Source organism: Schistocerca piceifrons, chromosome 6 (genome assembly GCF_021461385.2).
Source record: "Schistocerca piceifrons isolate TAMUIC-IGC-003096 chromosome 6, iqSchPice1.1, whole genome shotgun sequence".
Taxonomy (NCBI): Eukaryota; Metazoa; Arthropoda; class Insecta; order Orthoptera; family Acrididae; genus Schistocerca; species Schistocerca piceifrons.
This window is the reverse complement of record NC_060143.1, coordinates 573,867,753-573,893,696: the sequence shown is the minus strand read 5'-3', so window position 1 is coordinate 573,893,696 and position 25,944 is coordinate 573,867,753. Positions and strand designations below refer to the sequence as shown.

At 38.3% G+C, this 25,944-nt stretch overlaps 1 protein-coding gene across 1 annotated transcript in view; it reads left to right on the top strand.

Moving 5' to 3' along the window:
- LOC124802876 (cGMP-dependent 3',5'-cyclic phosphodiesterase-like) overlaps positions 1–25,944 on the top strand; it is a 267,877-nt gene that overhangs the window by 110,616 nt on the left and 131,317 nt on the right. Inside the window, exon 6 of the mRNA XM_047263921.1 lies at positions 665–807. Coding sequence (XP_047119877.1) covers positions 665–807 — 143 coding nt within the window. The remainder of the gene's footprint in view (positions 1–664; positions 808–25,944) is intronic.

The window sequence follows — 25,944 nt, the reverse complement described above, 5'->3', positions numbered from 1 at the left end:
ATGTAAACGCCTTGGACTCAAGAAAATTTATTATATTCAAACTGAGATAACATTCAAGGATTCTGCAGAAAATTGATGTGTGGGGTATTGATCTGTTATTTTGCTGGTCTGTTCTTTTCGCCTTCTTATAGACAGGAGTCACCAGCACTTATTTCCAGTTTTGTGGGACTTTGCACTAGGCAGGAGATTTGGAATAAATGCTAGCTAAGTAAGGGACCAGTGCCATAGAGTACTCTTTGTAAAACTGAATTGGGATTCCATCCGGACCTGATGTCTTATTTGTTTTCAAATCTTTCAATTGTTTCTCTATGGCAGGGATGCTTATTACTCTGTTGTCCATATGGGAGTCTGTTTGATTGTCAAATGACGGTATACATGAACGATCTCGTTTTGCTATCTTCAGCTGCCACACAAGACTGGTCAACGAGTGGCTGGGTGGAAGCCTTAGACCTACTTTCCGATTTTACAAAGGACCAGTATTTTCTCTAGTTCCTGACTAGAGCTTTTGTTAAGACATGACAGTGGTCACACATAGATCTTTTCTCAGATGTATAAATCTATACTAACCTTTGCATGTTGTCATTTATAAAGTGTAGAGGACGAATTGCCACAATTCTATAATTTTATTTTGAACAAAAAAACTTCAACACATTTTTATTTTCAGATTCTAAAGGAAGTCCGAGTGCGCAAAGGCCAGGGTATAGCTGGCTGGGTTGCAAAAACAGGAGAAGTTATTAATGTCAGAGATGCTTACAGCCATCCATTATTTTATAGGGGAATTGATGAAGCTACAGGATATAGAACAAGGTGACTTTTTCAAATGCTAAGTAATTCTGTTATCTCATTAACCTGCATTTTTTCCACTACTCAATTATTTTTAGCACAAAGTGGATTAGAAGGAATGTTATAATGACAATTTTATTGGAATAGATAAATGTTTAATGTGATAAAATGGAAAATTACTGTGACCTCTATTCACAATGATGATTTTTTGATCTTGCTATTTCTAGAAAAATTCATTTCCTTTCAGATCAAATTCACCCAGTTTTTCTCCAAGTCTGGAAATAATTACCTAAATTTTTAACCTCCTCACTTCTTGGATGTGACTTTTTGGAGTTATCTCGCAACATGAAGACCACAAGTATTCGAAAGTATTCACTCTCTGCCATTTGTCGTATTTCCAAAAGCAAATGTTGTTTTTGTGAAATTATGGATGCCCTTGCCAGAAAAAACCTTTCATACTGAATCCCTCAACAGCATTCTCACTATTGAGTGCATATCCATCAACTAGACTGGTAACCCTGTACAGAAACAAATGCATGAGGAGTATTTCCTTCTAATGCAGTACTCCATAAGACCACAATTTTCTCCTCCACAACCATAGTATTCCATTGTACACAAAGTCTTTGTAACACTTGACAAGTTGTTTGAGATCCACTTGTTTTTCTCCTGACTATTGTGCAAAACTTATCTCAGTGTCCTCCTAACAACAATTAATACTTTGCCACCATAGCAAGATTTATGCTGCCAAATTTAACTCCACTTTTCAAAGCTTCTGAGCAGTCTATTATCTCAAACTCCAGCACACATAAGATATTTAAATGAAATTTAACACAAGAGAATGAGCACTGAAAGTTCTCTTTCTTTTATCTACTCGTCTTTTTCATTGCTCTTCATCTTCTGCCCTTGCTATTTCTCTGATGACTTTCCAGTCCTCTCCACACCACGTAGTAATTTTCCTTGCACACATACCTTTTTTCCTTCTACTTCATTTGTGATCCTTCATCAGACAACTCTTCTTCCTTTATAATGGAAGTTGGTGTGTACATGATTATAGAAACTACAAAAGCTTCTTATTTCAAAAACATTTTGACACTTTTTTGTGCAATGAAATTATAATTAAAGAAAGTGATTTTTTTGAAGTCACTAACCACCTTCTCAAAAGCATGATGGTGTAACAGATGGCAAGCTATCTAACTATTGAATGAAGAACTTACAAATCCTAATCTAGAGACTAAGACAAAGAAAGATTATAGTAGATAAAAATGGTTGTAGGCCCTTCTCGTCACCCAGGAATTCTTCTGTGAAACGTGTATATTTTCCAGTCTCCAGTGGCACAAATGTGTCAAAACTTGTTTGGGCAATGAGATTATTCTATTCTCATAGACAGCAGAGTCCAATCCCCATAATTTCCTTTGCAAACACTGCCGATGTTGGGCATAAAGTCAAAAAGAAGGTGACAGTGACTTTTTTCTTTCTTATGATCACTGCCACTTCCTTTTGTTCCATCCACTGTATTTTGTCAGCACTTGTATAATACTCTTTTTTGTTTCTCTTTTTAAATGTGGTAGCATTTGCCTTTTACACAAAACTTTATACCTCTGCGACTATTATTTCAGTCATAATAATTTTTCAACGAATACCCCTGCTTCTGTTGAGAACTCAGTTTTAATATTCTGTAGTGTCCATAGGCCTCACCTTTGGATTATTTTTTTGCTTGTTATCTCTCTTTTTATTTGTCAAAAGCATTATAATTTCTGTTCTGTTCTTACTGAGTAATATATACCATTGTTTCAGTGCTCTTTTGTCATAATTATTGACTAGGCAAGAAGGCGCTCCCCCTCTCCCAAGCACCCCTTCCTTTCATTGCAGTTTGTTTCCCTCCAGAAGGTGTAGGTTTTTAAGAGAGCTGTTCTCCTCCCACTGACATGTGAGATTGCCTGTACCAACTGTATCTCACCTCCTATTGAAAGTGAATTAATAATTCAGTGTCAGAACCATTTCTGAGTGTTCAGAATATTGACTCACAGTGTGTTGCCATATTCTCAGAAGTGTTCAGTCCAGTCTGTTGTAATCTGTTGTTCTTCAGCGTCTTTAACTGTCTACATCACAATATGTGAAATGGGGCCTCTCATAACAAACAGTTACAGTTGTGATAAATACTGAACTACTTTTCTTACAATAACATAACAGTGTTCTAGTTGCATTGTTCACCGTTTAAAGTTTCAACCATCACTAACAGATTCCATTTATGCTTCTCAAACTACTGCCATATTCAACAAGTCTCCCTCATTGTCTCGTCTGTTTACAGTATCCACTCATTTTTGTGGCATTCGTACTAACTGTAAGTTTACTCTATTCAAGGCCACTGCCACTTTAAATAGTATTTAAGAATTACTTTTTCCATTTGATGGTAATCATTACTTAGTTTTGTGTAATCGTTTCTCTACATCTTTCATTACTTACTTACATTAAATCAGGTGTTGGTCATACACTATATTTTGTTCACTTGTATCTTCATTTTATACTTTATTGATTTCAAGGTACAGAAATTATGCTCAACACTGTATACATTAATTGACTACATTGATTTTCTGCCTTGGATGGGTATTCACATATCCTACATTTTAATTTAACACTCACCAATTTGGACAATAAATAGTAATTACAAATTAACAACAGAACTGACAATATCTGCTTCTGTGCACTTTCCTCACACCAATAATACTTCTGATGCAGCACAGCAAAGATCTACAGTATACTCAAAATGATGTGACCAAGCATTGATGGTTAAATAATATTAGTTGTTAAAGAACAAATGGAGAAAGTGATAAAATATTGGATTAAAAGGAAATGAATTTAATTTTGAAGATGTGATGGTTTTCAGTTGGATGGGAAAAAGAGTAAACAATTATAACAAATATCAATTATTTGAGGCTGTAATGAAAAACATGGATGATGTATATACAGTGTTATTGGCGAAGACCACCACTCGCCATATAGAGGAAATGAGCAGTGGATAGACCGAGAAACAAGGAGCAGCTCAGCTTGCTGCAGAATGTAATGGTTGTCACAACAGGGACAAATTTAATGTGAATTTCATGATCCATTCCATAAACATCTCCCTCTTTATTTTCAGTATATCTGAATTTTACAGGTGCTCTCCTGAATGCTGACGCCTTTCTTGCACTTAGTTACGTTTATAACTGTGTGTATCCCCTTCCACAGTGTTTTGGTAGCCTGCCTAATACTCCTTCTCGTACTCCTGTCATCTTCAGCATTCTTCTACAGCACCACATTTGAAAATCTTATTGTCTCTTCAGTCCAGTCCTGTAACCTGGAAGGTGTACACGATCAAAGGCAGAGCCACGTGTGAAAGCACCCACGTGATTTACCAACTGACCTGCCTACACTGTGAAGCTTTCTATGTGGGAATGACCAGCAACAAACTGTCCATTCGCATGAATGGACACAGGCAGACAGCGTTTGTTGGTAATGAGGATCACCCTGTGGCTAAACATGCCTTGGTGCACGGCCAGCACATCTTGGCACAGTGTTACACCGTCCGGGTTATCTAGATACTACCCACTAACACCAGCCTGTCAGAACTCCAGAGATGGGAACTTGCCCTTCAGTATTTCCTCTCTTCTGGTTATCCGCCAGGCCTCAACCTCTGCTAATTTCAAGTTGCCGCCACTCATACCTCACCTGTCTTTCAACAACATTTTTGCCTCTTTACTTCCACCTCGACTGACATCTCTGCCCAAAGTCTTTGCCTTTACAAATGTCTGCTTGTGTCTGTGTACGTGCGGATGGATATGTGTGTGTGTGTGTGTGTGTGTGTGTGTGTGTGTGTGTGTGTGTGTGTGTGTGTGTGTGTGTGTGCGCGCGCGCGCGCGCGTATACCTGTCCTTTTTTCCCCCTAAGGTAAGTCTTTCCGCTCCCGGGATTGGAATGACTCCTTACCCTCTCCCTTAAAACCCACATCCTTACGTCTTTCCATCTCCTTCCCTGTTTCCTGATGAAGCAACCGTTGGTTGCGAAAGCTTGAATTTTGTGTGTATGTTTGTGTTTGTGTGTGTGTGTCTATCGACCTGCCAGCGCTTTCGTTTGGTAAGTCACATCGTCTTTGTTTTTAGATACATATATATATCAATAAACATTGATATTGTGAGTTGTATGCTTGAATGAGTATGCTGGGTGAAATGCCAAGAGTCATGTAGCAGAGGTAGCAAGTGTATCTCAATTAATATCATGTCCAATGGGTGCTATCTCCTCTGCAGGAAGTACAGGATCTATCACTGAATATCCACTTGACTATGTGTGATGTGTGAGTGTTAGATCTAGGAACCATGTACAGCGTAGGCAAGGACTGAGGAGAACTCAGGATATTGCACGCATCCCCCTAACCAACAAGTTTGGCTTGCCGTCTTCCACTGGAAGTGAGCCAGTGACACACATTTCACCTGCTGGGAAACCTGCTATGTCCCATGTCAAGGGGAGGCAAACACAAAAGTATAGAGGTCCGCTAATCGTCGTCAGCTCAGAATGTATGACAGGTAATGGTGCCCTGTAGGAAAATTGCAGCAAGATTCATGTTGAAGAGGCTATTCCAGCAGCTGTTGAGGCAACTAGGTGCAATCAACTGCAGATTGTGGCACACATTGGAACAAATGGTGCCTGCTATCTGGGGTCCAAAGGCACACATGGATCATTCCAGCAACTGACAGTGTGTTGAGGAGACCACCCTTACTCAGTGAGTGTCAATGAAGCCTTGTCCCCAGAACTGGTTGGGGCCATCTTGGTCTGAGACAAGGAGAAGGCTTGCATCAGATGTTTAGAAGATTCTGCGATAAGCCAGACCCTGACTTCCTGGACTTTCACCATAGGACTGAAAATTGTAGGCTCCTCTTAAATGGGTAAGGGGTACAACACATCAGAGGCTGCTACTCAGGTGCCTGGCTGTCTGTGGGTTGTGCAAAAGGTTATCTTAGCTTCGATAACTCTCTATCCATTTCAGAAAATGGTAACTGTAGGAGATCCTGAAGTGTACAGTGAAATTCAAAGAAACGGCCGCACAGACAAAACTGTTGACATTATAGTGATTAACTATCAGAATTCACAACAAAGTCCCAGAATTTGAAGCAATCCTAAAAATAGTGAAGTTCAATAATAATAATAGGTATAGAAAGCTGGCTAAAACTCAGTACTGACAGCAGGGAAATTCTAGTGTAAATCAAAGTGTGTGTCAAAAGAATAGGCTAATAGAAAATGGAGATAGTGTATTTATCACAGTAGACAAGAAATTGACATCCACTGAGATACAAATTAAAACTAAATGTGAAACTGATTGGACAAGATTCATTACCAAAGTTGGACATAAATTGGATCTTTCTTTTGACCACCAAACCCAAAACTTCAGAGAATACCTAAATTTGCTAGTATGTTATGTAACAGGGCAGGAGACTTAAATCATTTTGCAAAACATTACTAAAGACTTTCTCTGAAAACTACCTAGAACAGATGGATTGGGAGCACACTCATAATGGGAATACGTTAAACCTGATGACAATAAATACATCACTCCTTTGAGAATGTCCACATTGGAACTGTTATCAGTGACCATGAGGCAGTTGTGGCAGCAGTGATTGCTAAAGTACAAATTGCAGCTGAAACAAGCAGGAAGATTTACATGTTTAGCAAGTTTGATAAAAAGGCAGTAGTGTCACATCTGAGAGGAGAACTCAGAAAATTTACTTCTGGGGAGGAGCACATACAAGACCTAAGGCTCAACTTTAAAGGAGTAGTTCACCATGCACTGAATCAAGTACCTACCAGAATTTTGTCAAAGAGTTGGTCCATTTGTTAAAGATGATCTTTAAGAGGCTCATGCTTTTTGTTCATTCTGAAAACATATTTATTTACTTTTTAATTTTACATACATAGTTTTCTCTTGAGAGTCCATCATGCAAATAATATTTGATCTATAAAATTAAGCAAAAAATAAAATAGTTGAGAAGTACTCGAATGCACAATTATTTCATTATTTCGCAATATGATAACTCCACTTTATTGCCGACAAATTAAATTCTAATATAATGTATTGCACATAACTAATGAGGAGGTATTGAATAGGATTGGGGAAAAGAGGAGTTCGTGGCACAACTTGACTAGAAGAAGGGATCGGTTGGTAGGACATGTTCTGAGGCATCAAGGGATCACCAATTTAGTATTGGAGGGCAGCGTGGAGGGTAAAAATTGTAGAGGGAGACCAAGAGATGAATACACCAAGCAGATTCAGAAGGATGTAGGTTGCAGTAGGTACTGGGAGATGAAGAAGCTTGCACAGGATAGAGTAGCATGGAGAGCTGCATCAAACCAGTCTCAGGACTGAAGACCACAACAACAACAACATAATGTATTGCCTATTTGCTAACAAAACACTGCTCAGTCTTCTAATATAATGTTCACTGTTGCTGAGCAGAAGACTCTTAACATTGGATTAAATAAGTTATGAAGCCAAATTGGTTAAAATTTCTCTCGACAACAGCTGTCTTTCTCCTACTACAGTCTTGTATTTAAATTTACATCTTATCTGAAACCAAGTGAGAAGGACATCAAAGCATCTCAAGTTATTCAATTCAACCTCAAATTTTATTAAAATGTAGTCCATTTCATTAAAATTCTTTAATTTCCATAAGTGATCAAAAACATTTCTTAAATTGAAATGTAAAATTAAAAACACCTCCAGCAGTTTATATTTTGAATGTAATTTATTCATGTGACCAGTTTCGGTATTTCACCATGCCATCTTCAGGCATAAAGACAACAACAATAATGACAGTGTAATCTACATAATATAACATATATTGAACAGCCAGAGCTCCCTAGCCATTTTGTACAAAGATGGATTTGCAAAGATTTTTTAAATTATTATTTCAAAAGCTAACTGAAAACTATAGCAGACAAATTTATTTATAAAACAAAATGGAATACACAAATACTATGAGCTACAGTTTTGGAATCTTTAACATGGATTCACACATGTATTTCAGCTATACTTCTAATGCATGCAGCCTCGTATATGAATTTGTAATTATCCATGATAATATGGTTATAAATGATTAATGGAAAATCTCATATAAAAATGTGAAACAAATACTAACAAAGAGATAGAGGGGCTGGCCAGAACTTACCTCAGCTCAGTACATCCGATAGATACACATAACAGAACAGAAAATTTACGTTCCTAGCTTTCGGAACTTTGTTCCTTCGTCAGGGAGGAGAGAGGGGAAAAAAGGGAAGAAGGGAAAGTGGATTCAGTTACTCAGAATCCAGGTTGTGAAGGAACAGGGAAAGGTAAACTCCCTGACGAAGGAACAAAGTTCCGAAAGCTAGGAACATAAATTTTCTGATCTGTTTTGTGTATCTATCGGCTGTACTAAGCTGAGGTAAGTACTGGCCAGCCCCTCTATCTCTCTGTTAGTATTTGTTTCACATAATATGGTTATAGAGTCTTTGGTGCTCATATACTCCTCTGCGATATACGACATACATTGATGTTTATTTGCAAATACATTAGAGTTGTGATAGCTGGACTCACTGTTCCAAGTGTATTACAAATAAGACGTTTCATAGTACATCATAATACTTGCAGTAAAACTTAACAAAATGCTATATCACTGTTCCACAAGTGAGTCATCTTTATGCGCAGATACATAATACAAAATGACTATCACTAGCCTCCTTCCATTGTAAATATCGCTGAACTACGCATATTGTCGAAATCTTATGCGCAGCGGCAGCTCGTGAATATACATTCTGGGTATTCACAAATTTTTAGATTCAAATAAATATGAGAGTGTGCATTTAATATGTTTGCTGTGTAAGAGTTATGCTTATCAACGTAATTATACAGCTGCAGCCACTGCCAATAATAATAATAATAATAATATGCATAACTTGACTGAAAAAGAAATAATTGTTTTTTTTGGAATTTTGTTGTATTGTACATAATGAAGTGCAGTTTAGGGCAAGAACGAAATGATGTTTAAACTTTTGCTATGCTCCATTTCACATTTTTGCGTAAGTGGGAGTTTTCATTAGCTGAAAATCAGACATTCTTACATTGCACCCAAACAGCTTAAGCTTACTATAAACTTCTTTGTTAAATATTTGCTTGTAGGCACACTTATTTATTTCGACACTTTCCCATTCAATGGGTTTGATCTGGGAGGCCCTAGTTCCTTTGCAGCTAACTTTTCCTGGTAATTTTCTTTTCTGTTAGTACTTCAAACAGATTCAACAGAGTTTATACTGACAATGCACAGAAAAGCTGATTCCTACACAGTAAATAACCAACTCCAACCACAAACTACCATTTGTGGAAATGATTAAATTCAAGTAGTACTACTTACCAACACGGACGAGAATGCAAATGAGGCATTGGAGAGAATAAGGGCGAAAGCCACACCGTCTTCCTTCCCATACTGAAGTGAATATCAGTGAGACAGCTTTCATGAATGTTCATATATAAAATGAGAGCCTACACACAGATAAACCTGACCCATGACAAGATCAACAGATGTCAGAAGCATGAATAAATGTTACAGTCTCTCATTCGAAGGTGATGTGCTTTATGGTTTCTCATCATCTCAAATGGATTACTGTTTGATAAAATCCAAAACTTAATATACTGTATCTCATTCAGAATCCCAAAAAATAGGTTTTTCTATTGGTATAACTGTAACATATACTGCTGTCAGATCTAATTTCACTATATAGTGAGTGAATTGACATATCTGAGGAGTGTGCTACCATCTAACAGGATTTATGTCAAGCGAACACGGATAAAAGTCTGCGGCAGTGTGCTACCACCTGGTGGCAGTGACATATACTTGTAGTTGAGTGGTTGGGACTAGCTGTGCACACCATGAATTGTGCAAGTTGCTTATCAAATCCATATGCATTTGGCCCATAAGTCAATTACGTCACACCAATTGCGCATGTGCAAAAGCTCCTTAAAATGTGCACAACTAAAGGTGTGCTGGCAACCTTGATGCCAAGTTTTGCAGAGCAGCAATGTATCACAGTGTGGTACATTTAGTGCTGTGTGTTTCAGATTACTGCATCTACATAACTTATAATAGCATTGAAAGTTAAATAACCAATAAATCAAGGTTGAGTGTTTATGTGCTCTTACACAATAGCTGCCACTGCTTATGCGAACTAACATTACAATTAAGTACTGTCTGCCCCCAAATCAGAATAAGTACTATTACAAAAGTAACAAAAAATTGGTTTTTATATCATTGCTTTTACAACTTAAAAACATTACAATTTGTAGTTAATAATGGAATAACTGAAAAAGAATAAAAGCTACTTTGTACCTACCTGCAACTCAGCATCTCCACTATATGGTGAGCAGCAGTCTATCCTTTTCATAATACTATCCCAGATGTCAAACAATAGAAAATCCTGGATGGAATGTAACAATATTATGGAAAGGAAAGTTGCTACTCACCATATAGCAGAGATGCACAGAAAAAAGACTGTTACAAAGAAGCTTTCAGCCAGCAAGGCCTTCATCAAAAAGACACACACACACACACACACACACACACACACACACACACACACGTGCACGTGTGCACCAACGGAACTCGCACACACATGACTGCAGTCTCTGGAAGCTGATGCCACACTGCGAGCAGCAGCATCAGTGCATGATGGGAGCGGCAACTGGGTGGGGATGAGGAGGAGGCTGGGGAGGGAGGGGGAGGGATAGTAGGGAAGGGGGGGACAGTGAATTGCTGCTGGGGAGCACACAGGGACAAGGTGGAGAGAGGGTAGGGCAGCTATGTGTAGTTGGGAAGTTAGATGGAGGGCAGGGAGAAGGTGGGGGGGGGGGGGGGGGGGGGAATAGCTTATGTTGTGAAGAGAAAGGAACACTGTATTAATATTAATGCTAGTGTGGTCAATCTTTCACTGCCCATTGTTTTCTGTATGTAAATGTTTGCTCATTTTATTGTGGAAAATGACCTCTCAGTTTCACATGTTGATGCTGATAGGGACGCAAGTATGTACAAATGATGTTTTATGTTTGAGTAGAAGTTCTTGTCACAAGGGTTTACTACCAACATAAGTTTTGTAGGTAGTAGAAAATTTTCTTTATAACACCTTTTCTCATACTGTAATGTGTACTTTGTTCCAAGTTTGGTTTGAGTAATCCTATTGTCAAAGTAAACTCCAGTCTGGACAGCTTGTATGTATTCCCTTGATGGCAGCTAATGTGTAACATTATTTCCATACACTCTGTGTATTGTTGGATGTTTCCTGACACTTGATCTCTTAAGTAGTCTCTACAACCTCTAGAAGTGTGTAACATGAATTGTGAAACATCTTGTAAATAAGTCCCACCTTCTGAAAGAGCTTTTTGTACCAATTAGATAATTTATGTTACCTGCAACTCAGTGGCATAAAAAGAATCTTAAGTTCCAAAACTGCTGTCTTCAAAGACAGGAATGGCTGACTGATTCAAAGATAAGTAACTTTGTGTAAGTACTGCATTCTTTTTACGCCAGGATGTCTAAGAAAGGGTGATTACTCAGTGACAAACACTTCATAATTTGTAAAAAAGCAGCAAAATAGAGGACATTGCTACTTACATGGCCAACAAAAGGAGGAAGGAAAAAGAACAAAACAGGGCTGCTACCCTGCCTGTCACAGAATCATTGCATTTTGTGGAGAGAATGAACTACTACTTCGAGATGACAATAGTGGGCCCATTACCCCTGGAATTACAACTAGAAAACTGGAAAATTTCAAACCTTAATAAGATAATGTACTAAATATGATCAAGGATAAAAAAAATACATCTGATACAAAGCTCAAGAAATGCCACTCATTTAAGTCCTGAAATCCAAAATGATATAATAAATACCTGTGGCAAACTGGTTCAAATTAATAAAACATATTAACAAATCTGACTGTTTTTCTGTTATTGGAAATGAAACACTTGACATGTCTGGTCAGGACCAGTTTTCATTATATTCAATTCAATTCAATTCAAGTCAATTTTTATTATCACATAACATGCCTTATACAATCAAAGATTGTGACATAGGTGACTTGTCAGTTTTTACACTATATATAACAATACTAAAAATACAACAAACTAATAATATACATGGTGTAACATCTTCAAAGAGGTATTTGAATTACAATTATAATGCATTGTTACCATTCATGAAATCTTCTACACTATAGTAACATTTATCTTTCAGATATTTTTCCAGGTCTCTTTTGGTGCCTTTTACATTTGGGTCATCCATATCTTTCCATATTTTATTTACAAATTTCATGCCCATATAGTATGGGGTTTTTTCATATGATTTTAAACGGTGGGTAGGTAACATGTAGCTCGTTCTATGTCTTGTATCATATTGATGCAAGAAGAAGTTGCCCTCAAAAAGTTGTGGGTTTCTTTTCGTGAAAGTGAGAGTTTCATAGATGTATATGCTTGGAATGCTCATTAGATCCAGTTTTACAAATAAAGGTTTGCAGTGTTGCTTTGGTTTTGCTCCCACCATTGCCCGGATGATTCTTTTTTGTAGTCTAAAAGCTCTAAGTAAATTTGTTTTTTCAGACCCCCAGAAAATTATACTATACCTAATGACTGAAACAAAATATGCATTATATACAGTTTTTCTTACAGCTAAATCAGTAATACTATACAAGATATTCATAATATATACAAGGCTATTCAGTCGACCCAGTATGTTGTCCACATGGCGACTCCATAACAGGTTTTTATTGACTAACACGCCAAGGAATTTGACACAGTCTGCAGTCTCTAATTTTTTGTCCATATACCTTATTTCACTTATAGACTGTGCAGATTGTTTTGTGGTAAAATGAACAATTTCTGTTTTTGTAAAGTTTAATGTTAAGTTATTGTTTTTGACCCATGCCTCCACTTCCCCAAGTGTTTGTCCAATATGACGAATTAGGTCTACCTCATTTTTACAACAGACTACAGCTGTTGAATCATCTGCATAGAGGATAGTATCAGACAGGACCTGACATGGCATATCATTAATATAATATAGAAAAAGCAGTGGCCCTAATATTGAGCCTTGTGGAACACCTAATTGAGTGTTTTTCCAGCCAGAGAGAAATTTCTTGCCATTGATGTTAATAAGTACTCTTTGTTTTCTGTTTGCCAAGTATGATGACATCCAGCTAAGAGATTTGCCTTGAAAACCGTAGCGTGCCAATTTTTGGAGAAGCAGGTCATGATTTACTGTGTCAAAGGCTTTGGACAGGTCACAAAAGATGCCTGACACACACATTCTATCATCAAGACATCTGCTGACTTTTGTGACTAATTCATTTATTGCATGGATTGTGCTGCGGCCTTTTCTGAAACCATATTGATTGCCTAAGATAATGCTGTTAGATGAATTGTTATTTTCAATCTGATCACATGCAGCTCTTTCAAATATTTTTGAGAAAATTGGTAACAGTGAGATTGGCCTATAGTTTCCCAATTCATCTTGTTTGCCTTTTTTGTGTATGGGCCGAACTTCTGCATATTTTAATCGATCTGGGAAACATCCCTCATCAAATGATTGGTTGATTATGAAAGAGAGTGGATGTGCAATACTGTGACGGACTATTTTTATTATTTCAGTGGGGACCTCATCCCACCCCGCAGATTTTGAATTTTTTAGGGACATTATGATTTTGATGACATCTGAGATGGAAACATGAGAAAACTTAAAACATGTGCAATTGCTATCTGTCATGTTGGGCTTTGTATTTGGTGGTGAACAGTCACCAAATTTGTTACAGTTTATGAAAAAGTCATTGAATGATTCACAAATGGCACTGGGTTCTGTAACAGCTCTACCATTTATCACTATTTTAGAAGGGCATTTTCTCTCTGCCTCACTGCCAACTTCACTTCTTATAACAGACCAAACAGCTTTTGATTTGTTTTTTGCATTTGAAATGAAGTCGTTATTTGCAGTACGTTTTGCTAGTTTAACTATTTTGTCAAATGTTTTTTTGTATGTGCTTACATACTTAAGAAATTGAGGGCTTTGATTTACTTTTGCCTCCATATGCAGTTTCCTCTTAGTAGTACTAGACACTCTAATTCCTTTTGTTACCCAGGATCTACTTTTTTGGGTCCTGGTCCTCACTGTTACAAAAGGGAAGCATTCATTGAATATACCCAAGAATTCAGTTAAAAAGTTATTGTAATTGTCACTTGTGGAAGTGTGTTTGCTGACCGTCCACTTGGTTTGGCTTAGTTTTTTGCAAAATACTTCCACATTTTCTTGACTGAATTCCTACATCTTTTTGTTGTGCAGACTGAATTTTGCTTCGGTAGTGATACAAATAGTGCTTTATGGTCTGATACTCCTAAATCTAGAAGAAACTTTTCTTTTACATAATAATTATAACTACTTACAATATTGTCAATACATGTTGCAGAGCTTGCTGTAATTCTTGTATACTGATCGAAATTGAGATTTAGACCATTTGTGGCTACCAGGTTCTTTAAGTGTGAAGAAAATTTGTCATCAGTCTTTACATCTATGTTGAAGTCAGCACATATAACCACTTTCTTGTACAGTTTCTCACATTTTAATTTATGTAGCAATGTATCAAACTTATCTAAAAATACAGATCTTATATGGTACCCAGGGGTGCGATATATGCTGATAATTAGTGTGTTATACTCTTTAAGTTCTATACAACAACTTTCAAATGTGCCTTCTTCATTCAGATGGCTAAAATTCTGTCTGATATCATAGTCTACCGTGGAATGAACTAATATGCAAGAGCCTCCATACCCATTGGTCCTACAAAAGCTGGTAGCCAGTTTATAACCTGTAAGTTTATTTAGGAGACTGATATTTTCAGATTTTAGCCAATGTTCATTAAGGCATATTACTTTCACAGATTGTTTCACACTTTCTAGCAAAATTTCTATATCGTAAAGCTTCCTGATCATTCCTTCAGACAGACCTCTTATGTTCAAGTGCATAACGAAATTACTACTGCATATATTATTAGGTAGAGGGTATTTAAAACTAATTTGACTATAAAGTAACGGAACGTCCACCTGAGTGTTGACTGCTTGTTCTGGATTCGTTGTATTGGGCCAAATTCGGATAGAACTGGCCCCCTTCATCAGTTTCCCTGTGTGTGAGCATCTGGATGATGAGTAGGTACAGTTTTCTTGACGATAATTTCAGTCTTTGCTGTATGTTCTGAGGCTGGTTCTGGCACCGTCTCATCTTCTGGACGTGATGTTCCTGTTTGAGCTGGCGCTGTGGCTGCGATTTTGAAATTGTTTTCTCGTTTATCCATTTCCTTGGTCGAAACTGGTTGCACAGCAATTGGTTTTCTTGCAACGTCGTCGTCTTTTTGTATTAATTTCGCTAGCATTTTGCCAACGTATGACTTGCCAGCGTTATTATAATGTAGTCCATGTTTTGTAAACAAATCTCTTGCATCTGGAAGATCAAGAAATGTTACATTTTGTTGGGACTTGCATATTTTGTAGAATTGTCTGTTTACTTTTGCAAGCTCCAGATTTACGATGGAATTGTCTTGCAGGTCGCATCTGTGAGGCAAACTAGTAACTATGATGTTCGGAACTTTCAGATCAAGTAATGTAGTTTTTAAACACTGGGTCGCATTTTTACTCACATTTCTGTATACATCATTACTTCCACCCATGATTATGACGGCATCATTCTTAGATAGCTCATTAAGTGAGTTGCTGCTCTTAATAATCTCAGTCAAAGGTGCACCGGGTTTCGTCATACCTGTTGCCGTGAATAACGTACTGTACTCATTTATTTTTTCGGCAATTTTCTTGGCGTGGCTATCACCAAGTACAACAACTCGTCGTTTGATGTTCACTGGTTTATTTTATATGTACAATGCATAACAGAATAATAATTCAGCCTTCCTGTATTACAGGAAGATTTTGTTAATTTCTTTCCACAAGCGAATCTATGTACAGAGAATGTTTCTGCAAAGATTCTTGATACATGCAATAGCTTAGGCATTGATTTAGAGAAACTGGTAAATCAGGGATAGGATGGAGCATCAACAATGAGTAAGTGTAATACAGTTATACAAACTAGGATTTAAAAGCTTCATCCAAAAGCAATGTTACATCCATTATTCAAGTCATTGTCTTAATCTTTTTATCAGTCACTCACTTCATGTTCCAATCATAATAAACAGTATTGGTATTGTAAATGAAGTCATCCCACTTTTCGGGCAAAAATCTTTTGAAAGAAAATTTAGTAAATATCCTACCCAAATCAAAAAAGTCAAGATTGCTGGATATCTGTGACACTAGATTCACTGAGTACTAAGTTTCACTTAATGTTGAACTATTTCCTGCAATTGTACAAAGTCTTCAAGAACTTCCTGTTTTGGGTAGAAATTTTTCAAGTATTGCATTGATACTTTTAGCTGCTTTGAAAAAAGGAAGCTTTACAGTGGCTTTGCTAGCTATTGAATATGTTTACAGCTTTACATTAAAACTTTCAATGTTTCTTCAAATTACCCAACTCTCTTCAGTGTAGTGAAGAAATTCTGCACAAATTTAAAGATCTTCTTTCTTAATATAAATTTGAGATTGAATGTTGCAAGATATTTGAAAAATCATCAACCTTAGCTAAAGAAGTGTTTGAATCTGTTATCAATATACCTACACAAGTAAAGAAACACACTGAAAAAGACAACCATCCACACGACTCTCCAAGTGCATTATAGTTGAGCAGTATATTTCCCAGCAATTGATGGAATCATTGAAAATCTGGTGAAGAGATTTCATTGAAATTTACTAGACATTTTTTCTTGTTTTGGTCCATATGAGAACATTTTCGCTTATTACTTAATACTTGTTTTGGTTTCTGTTACAAAGACCCTTACTTCAAATTATACATTTATCCTTCTCCATTGTCCGCCCCCTTTAGCTGAATAGTCAGCGTGACGGATTGTCGATCCTCTGGGCCCAGGTTCGATTCCCGGCTAGGTCGGGGAATTTTCTCCGCCCAGGGACTAGGTGTTGTGCTGTCCTCATCATCATCCTCATTGACTGCAGGTTGTTGAATGGCCTGCTGGACAGGGGGCCCTAGCCATACAATAAAAAAAAAAAAAAAGAAAAAAAAATCTTTCTGCATCATTCTTGAGAGTTTGTAACATCAGCATGGAATCACCCTATGTCTACATACTTTTACAAGTGACATTCTGTAGTGTTGTTGAATGACGTTTCTGGACGTGGGTTCATAGGTGAACCTGATCTACTAAGTCCCCTCTACAATGTTGAGAAATGCGCACATTAAAGCTGAAAAAAAAAGAAAAACCAGATTAAAAATGAAAGCTCTGTCTGTACTACAGCCTATCAAAAAGTTAAATTTCCTGCTGATCTGATTGCCTGTATAGGTATTATTCTGTCAGAACATAGATTTTTACCCACACCCTCACGTACATTGCATAAATGTATTAGTCAGTGTGGTCAAAAAGTATAAACATAAATCTTTAAAGAGTGTTTCTGTTAAAACCAAACTACTGCAAATTGAGATTCTCTATGTTTTATGCCATGGTGTTCAGTGTCCCAGTAAAACCTTGGCAATTTTTGGATCATGGCTCTATTATCCATACGTATAAATGCAAAACCCCTTACTCATCAATAGACTACAGATTTGAGGCAAATACCGATTTTAATCTTTGAATGACGCATGCGTAAAACTTGTATATAGGCCTACGCACTTCAGAGATGACACATTGCAAAGCTTGACACATTTAAAAGACCTAAAAAACCTATTTGGATGATAGTCTTATTTGACATATTTTGTCCTTGAGGTTTTTGTGTAAATCCCACAAATGAGCAAGGTATTTATCTTTCAGTTTTCACGGAGTTTTATCTCGGGCTGTACATTACATCTCGTACAGCATTTTTCATGGCCTTATCCTGACTGGTCGGCAGTACAGTGGGAAAAGACTAAATGGTATGTCACTTTACTGATTCCAACGTCTTGAAAAAACATAAAGCACAACATTTACACCCCTTGCTTGGTATCTATTCATATAATACCAACTACACACCATGCTTAAGCTGTCAGAGTGTAAAATGGAGTTAGTGCATTGTGCTGTTGCAAAAACGGAGATTTCAGGTAGTTGTCAGGTGCACCAGTGGATCATTTTTCCTCCTGTATTTTTTGTCATCAAGTCAGCTGTTGATTTTCCTGTTTATTTATTTGAGCTGCAGAAATTAAATTCATGAGTGATAGATGGTTACAAATAAATTGAATAAAATGATGTATTTTCAGCATAACCTGCAATCAAACTCAGTTTGGTTAAAGCTACTATTAAAGCCAGGATTTCCATGCAAATACATTTTTTTGGATATGCTGGTTATACTTCTCAACTTCTGGTATTATTCAATTCACAGCTTAATAATATCAAATAACTATAGCTTTTTCTGGCCTATTTTGACTTTAAGGGAAGTAAATTCATGCACAGTGCAAATTTTGATTTTTTGTAATTTTCACCAAAGCACAAAGGACAATTGAAACAAGCAGATATATATATCTCGATGAGGAACTTGAAACTTTCAGTACAGGACAGGAAACATGTAGAGGAACTAGAGAATAGTAGAGCATGCACTGGATAAATATTTACTCTGTAGAACAGTTTATAATGGGAGAGAACCTCCATGATATACAGTCACTGTGAAGAAACTTCTAAAGAAACAGGGATTACTGAATAATACACGGTATATACACCCTGGGAAATCTGGGAAAAACCTGGGAATTTTTTCATCCGGGAGAAAACTGGGAATAACCGTGGAATTTTTTGGAATTCCAGGAATTTTTCATTGTTTTAGTTTTCAGTTAAATTTTTGTAATTTTGACTGGTAATAACTGGTGTTAGTTGCAAAGGAAATGTGCCTTTTACAATGACAAAACACCGTGCACACACAAGCCTCTGCCAATAGCAAAATGTGTGGTCGAAGACTATGCTTTACTTAGTAACAACAAAATGCTTCAGATGAGCACGACGTCACAAATGTTTACATTACATCAGTTCGAGCTGTTGGCAAGCAGTTGGCAGAGGGCTCAGGCGTATGTGCAGTGAGTCACATATGAGCAGTACCTTCTCCTCGCTATTTGAAGCCAGATGCTAAACCGAAAAATGTTACTGGTGTGCCTAAGCATCCAGATTCGTGCATGTGCAGAGCAGTCTGAGTTGTTGAGGGGAGGGCCGGGGAGTCTCCACGAGACCCCTTTTTACCTTTAGTGACTTTGCTACTTTGCTGTTTGCTCTTCATTTACAGCTCCAACGTCAGATAAAAACAAAACGGATTTCTGTGGCCTAGAGTTATCAGGTGAATTAAAATACATTCACATAGTTATAGAGAGCTGAGATATATAAAAAGTTTCAGTTTTCTGATTTTATTTTATTTCCAAGTTTTGGTAGTCGAGCATTAATCACCTTCAGAACAGTGAAGTTATTTTTGTTGGTTTGTTAAAGAAATTTGGCTTTTATTAATCTTTTCCATTGAGGCAGTCAATTTATTTGAACAAAACAGTATAGGCTAATTCCAACTGTTTGCTGGATTTCACGTTTTCATCTTCTGGCATATATGGCATTACGCCATAATAAAGAACCAAACATGAGATAGGTACAGTACTGATACCCCAAGTCCTGGTACCTATGGCTGTTCCCTTTAATTGTTGGTATGTCTGGCCTTCAAAAGTGAAGAAGTTGTGGGTCAGGATGAAGCTGGCTAAGGTAATGAGGAAAGAGGTTTTAGGTAGCTTGGCAGATGATCGGCGTGAAAGGAAGTGCTCCATCGCAGCGAGGCCCTGGACGTACGGAATATTTGTGTATAAGGAAGTGGCATCAATGGTTACAAGGATGGTTTCTGGGGGTAACAGATTGGGTAAGGATTCCATGCGTTCGAGAAAGTGGTTGGTGTCTTTGATGAAGGATGGGAGACTGCATGTAATGGGTTGAAGGTGTTGATCTACGTAGGCAGAGATACGTTCTGTGGGGGCTTGGTAACCAGCTACAATGGGGTGGCCGGGATGATTGGGTTTGTGAATTTTAGGAAGAAGGTAGAAGGTAGGGGTGCCAGGTGTCGGTGGGGTCAGGAGGTTGATGGAGTCAGGTGAAAGGTTTTGTAGGGGGCCTAAGATTCTGAGGATTCCTTGAAGCTCCGCCTGGACATCAGGAATGGGATTACCTTGGCAAACTTTGTATGTGGTGTTGTCTGAAAGCTGACGCAGTCCCTCAGCCACATACTCCCGACAATCAAGTACCACGGTCGTGGAACCCTTGTCCGCCGGAAGAATGACGATGGATCGGTCAGCCTTCAGATCACGGATAGCCTGGGCTTCAGCAGTGGTGATGTTGGGAGTAGGATTAAGGTATTTTAAGAAGGATTGAGAGGCAAGGCTGGAAGTCAGAAATTCCTGGAAAGTTTGGAGAGGGTGATTTTGAGGAAGAGGAGGTGGGATCCACTGTGACGGAGGACGGAACTGTTCCAGGCAGGGTTCAATTTGGATAGTGTCTTGGGGAGTTGGATCATCAGGAGTAGGATTAGGATCATTTTTCTTCGTGGCAAAGTGATATTTCCAGCAGAGAGTACGAGTGTAGGACAGTAAATCTTTGACGAGGGCTGTTTGGTTGAATCTGGGAGTGGGGCTGAAGGTGAGGCCTTTGGATAGGACAGAGGTTTCGGATTGGGAGAGAGGTTTGGAGGAAAGATTAACTAATGAATGAGGGTGTTGTGGTTCCAGATTGTGTTCATTGGAATTTTGAGGTTTTGGAGGGAGTGGAGCTGGAAGTGAGAGATTGAGTAGATGGGAGAGACTGGGTTTGTGTGCAGTGAGAGGAGGTTGTGGTTTGCTGGAAAGGTTGTGAAGGGTGAGTGATTTGCCTTTCCGGAGGTGGGAAACCAGGAGATTGGATAGTTTTTTGAGGTGGAGAATGGCGTGCTGTTCTAATTTGCGGTTGGCCTGTAGGAGGATGCTCTGAACAGCTGGTGTGGATGTGGGAGAGGAAAGATTGAAAACACCAACAACCTGAAAACAGCTTTCGCATCCCACAACTACCCTCCCGATCTGGTAAAGAAGCAAATAATCAGAGCCACTTCCTCATCCCCTCAAACCCAGAACCTCCCACAGAAGAACCACAAAAGTGCCCCACTTGTGACAGGATACTTTCCGGGACTGGATCAGACTCTGAATGTGGCTCTCCAGCAGGGATACGACTTCCTCAAATCCTGCCCTGAAATGAGATCCATCCTTCATGAAATCCTCCCCACTCCACCAAGAGTGTCTTTCCGCCGTCCACCTAACCTTCGTAACCTCTTAGTTCATTCCAACGAAATCCCCAAACCACCTTCCCTACCCTCTGGCTCCTACCCTTGTAACCGCCCCCGGTGTAAAACCTGTCCCATGCACCCTCCCACCACCACCTACTCCAGTCCTGTAACACGGAAGGTGTGCACAATCAAAGGCAGAGCCATGTGTGAAAGCACCCACGTGATTTACCAACTGACCTGCCTACACTGTGAAGCTTTCTATGTGGGAATGACCAGCAACAAACTGTCCATTCACATGAATGGACACAGGCAGACAGTGTTTGTTGGTAATGAGGATCACCCTGTGGCTAAACATGCCTTGGTGCACAGCCAGCACATCTTGGCACAGTGTTACATCATACGGGTTATCTGGATACTTCCCACTAACACCAACCTGTCAGAACTCCAGAGATGGAAACTTGCCCTTCAGTATATCCTCTCTTCTCGTTATCCGCCAGGCCTCAACCTCCACTAATTTCAAGTTGCCGCCGCTCATACCTCACCAGTATTTCTACAACATCTTTGCCTCTGTACTTCCGCCTCGACTGACATCTCTGCCCAAACTCTTTGCCTTTACAAATGTCTGCTTGTGTCTGTGTATGTGCAGATGGATATGTGTGTGGGTGCGAGTGTATACCTGTCCTTTCTTCCCCCTAAGGTAAGTGTTTCCGCTCCCGGGATTGAAATGACTTACATATAATCTTTGGAGTTGGTTAAGGCCAATGGACGAAAGAATTTAGAATGCAGAAATGCCTGCAACTTCCGGGCACATGTTGGCTTGCCCATCACTTCTTTGTCGGTATTGGAGGGAGGTGGATGTGTTTATGTGACCAATGCAGTATAATGCATTTAGAGTATCAGTGTTCATAGTGAAAATGGTGTAGTTACTAAACAAAAAGTACAAATAAATATAATTTTAGCAGAAAGTATTTCAGATCCGGTAGTGTTTATTTCAAACAAGAAAAAAACCCAGGCCATGCTTGTTGGAATGATTATTTTGCAGACAATACTTCGAGAACCCCTAGACAAACGATATCTGCAGTAATCTTTCAGCAGCTACTAATAAATAAGTCTTGCTGAAATTGTGCTGGAACTACTCATATTATACTCATTCAAAAACACGTGGTGAGAGTGTGGTCCTACCACAATATACCATGTAAGATTCCACAATTTTTCATTTATCTAAGAAATGAGATGGGTAACAACCAGTACAATAATCCCGGACAGCCCCCATATTGTACTGGTTGTTACCTATCTCGTTTCTTAGATAACTGAAAAATTGTGGAATCTTACATGGTATATTGTGGTAGGACCACACTCTCACCACGTGTTTTTGAATGAGTATAATATGAGTAGTTCCAGCACAATTTCAGCAAGACTTATTTATTAGTAGCTGCTGAAAGATTACTGCAGATATCGTTTGTCTAGGGGCTCTCGAAGTTTTGTCTGCAAAATAATAATTCCAACAAGCATGGCCTGGGTTTTCTTCTTGTTTGAAATAAACACTACCGGATCTGAAATACTTTCTGCTAAAATTATATTTATTCGTACTTTTTGCTAAAATTATATTTATTCGTACTTTTTGTTTAGTAACTACACCATTTTAACTACGAACATTGATACTCTAAATGCATTATACTGCACTGGTCACATAAACACGTCCATCTCCCTCCAATACCGACAAAGAAGTGGCGGGCAAGCCAACATGTGCCCGGAAGTTGCAGACATTTCTGCATTCTAGATTCTTTGGCCCACTGACCTTAATAAACTCCAAAGATACATATAAAAAGTATATATAAATATACAGCATTTAACATCTTAAATGAGTCCATTATTTATCATAAAAGCAAATATTCATAATTAAATAAATTAAACACATTTTCTGGCAACTTGATGAAATTACCTTAACTCTTTACTGTGGGCATCATAGTTTTCACATGAGATAAACTTTATCTCCAACAGTTAATTACATTACAACACACAAAAAAAGACCAATATTACATGTGAGAGCTTAGCTTCTCTAGTAGCTTATTAATCTTAGAGATCAACATTATATGGTAAAGCTTAGCTTTCCTTGTAGCTGCATTATATATATATTCCAGAATGAGATTTTCTCTCTGCAGCAGAGTGTGTGGTATGAAACTTCCTGGCAGATTAAAACTGAGTGCCCGACCGAGACTCGAAATCGGGACCTTTGCCTTTCGCGGGCAAGTGCTCTACCAACTGAGCTACCCAAGCACGACTCACGCTCCATCCTCACAGCTTTACTTATGCCAGTATCTCATCTCCTACCTTCCAAACTTTACAGACGCTCTCCTGCGAACCTTGCAGAACTAGCACTCCTGAAAGAAAGGATATTGCGGAGACATGGCTTAGCCACAGCCTGGGGGATGTTTCCAGAATGAGATTTTCACTCTGCAGCAGAGCTTCTGTAAAGTTTGGAAGGTAGGAGACGAGATACAGGCAGAAGGAAAGCTGAGAGACCGGGCGTGAGTTGTGCTTCGGTGGCTCAGATGGTAGAGCACTTGCCCGCGAAAGGCAAAGGTCCCGAGTTCGAGTCTCGGTCGGGCGCACAGTTTTAATCTGCCAGGAAGTTTTATATACATATTAATTTAAATCATTAACTTTTCCTTTTTGTGTGTTTGCGCTTCTTAACAGTGATGTTGCTATTGGCTGACTACATCTGAACATCTGCTGTCATCAGATGGCGAGATCACCTGACATGAGTTATGACAGGCTTACAAAAGGAAATCACAATCTCAGTTTCAATGCTTTGGAAACTAATGTGTAGTGTTTGGTGGAATTCAAATTTATAATTTCATAATACGAAAGTATGCAGCTTTCCAAAACTTTATCTTCTGGGTTTTGTATTCTATTCTAAAGTGCCAGGAAGGTGTATATAACATTAATCATTCAAAGGACTGATAAGTTTTACCATTCTATGGGAAAGTATACTGTCATTTAAAATGGAAAAAGCGTATTTCTTAATCATTAAATCTGGGAATTTTTTTCCTTGTCCACATATACAACCTGTAATAGGTCATGCTGTTGATAGAAAGATGGTGAGTGAAACACGTTTGGCTGTCGAGAGAGCACTGCATGATGCCTTAAATGACTACCATAGCAGAATACTGTCAAATAATATTTCACAAAACCCGAAGATGTTCTGGTTGTATGTAAAGGCTGTTAGTGGCAGCAAAGTTAATGTCCAGTCCCTTGCAAAGTTGGCAGGAAATTGAAGGTAGCAGAGCAAAAGCTGGAATGCTACTCCTTTTTCAAATGTTCCTTCACAAAGGAAAACCCATGAGAACTGTCCAATTTAATCCTTGTAACACTGAAAAGATGAATGAAATAAGTGTTAGTGTCAGTGGTGTTGAGAAACAGCAGAAATCGTTAAAATTGAACAAAGATCCAGGGCCCAATGAAATCCATATCAGATTCTATCCTGAATTTGTGGCTGAGTTAGCCCCTCCTCTAACTATAATCTATTTTAGATCTTTCGAACAAAAAACCATTCCCACTTCTTGGAAAATAGCACGTCACACCCATCGACAAGAAGGTAGTAGAAGTGATGCACAAAACTACTATCCAATATCCTTGACATCAGTTTGTTGTAGAATCTTAGGACATATTCTGAGCTCAAATATAATGAGGTATCTTGAACAGAATGACTTCCTCCACGCCAACCCGCGTGAATTCTGGAAACACTGATCACGTGAAACCCGACTCGCATGACATACTGAAGGCTTCGGGTCGAGGCAGTCAGGTAGATGCAGAATTTCTTGATTTCCTAAAAGCATTTAACTCAGTATTGCATCTATGCTTATTGTCACAAGTACAGTCATATGGGGTATCAGTTGAATTTTGTCACTGGATTAAGGACTTTTTGGTAAGGAGGACACAGATGTTATCTTGGATGGAGAGAGTCATTGTTGGATGCAGAAGTAACTTTATGTGTGCCCCAGGGAAGTGTGTTGAGACCCTTGCTGTTCACTTTGTATGTTAATAACCTTACAGACAATATTAATGGTAAAATCAGTCTTTTAGCAGATGATGCAGTTACCTGTAATGAATTACTATCTGAAAGAAGCTGCATAAATATTAAGTCACATCTTGATAAGAATTCAACGTGGTGCAGAGATTGGCAACTTGCTTTAAATGTTGAGAAATGTAAAATTTTGCACTTCACAAAATTGAAAACACACAGTCTTCTATGACTATAATATCAATGAATCTGTGTTAGAATTGGTCAACTCATATGAATACTTTGGTTTAACACTTTACGGGGATATGAGATGGAATGATCACATAGGCTCATGTAAAGCAGGTGGTAGACTTCAATTTATTGGTAGAATATTGGGGAGATGCAACTAGTGTACAAAGGAGATTGCTTACAAACCACTCATGCGGTCGGTTTTAGAATATTGCTCAAGTGTGTGGGACTCATACCAAATAGAACTAACAAAGGATAATGTACATGTAAAGAGAAGGGCTGCACGAATGGTGAAAAGTTTGTTTGATACATGGGAGAATGTCACAGAGATACTGAAGGAACTGAACTGAAAGACCCTTGAAAATAGACATAAACCATCCCGAGAAAGTCTCTTAATGAAGTTTCAAGGAACGGTTTGAAATGAAGCATCTAGGAATATACACCAACCCTTATATATAAATCTCATTTGGGGATCATGAGGATCAGATTAGAATAATTACTGCAAGCACAGAAGCATTCAAACAATCATTCTTTCCCATGC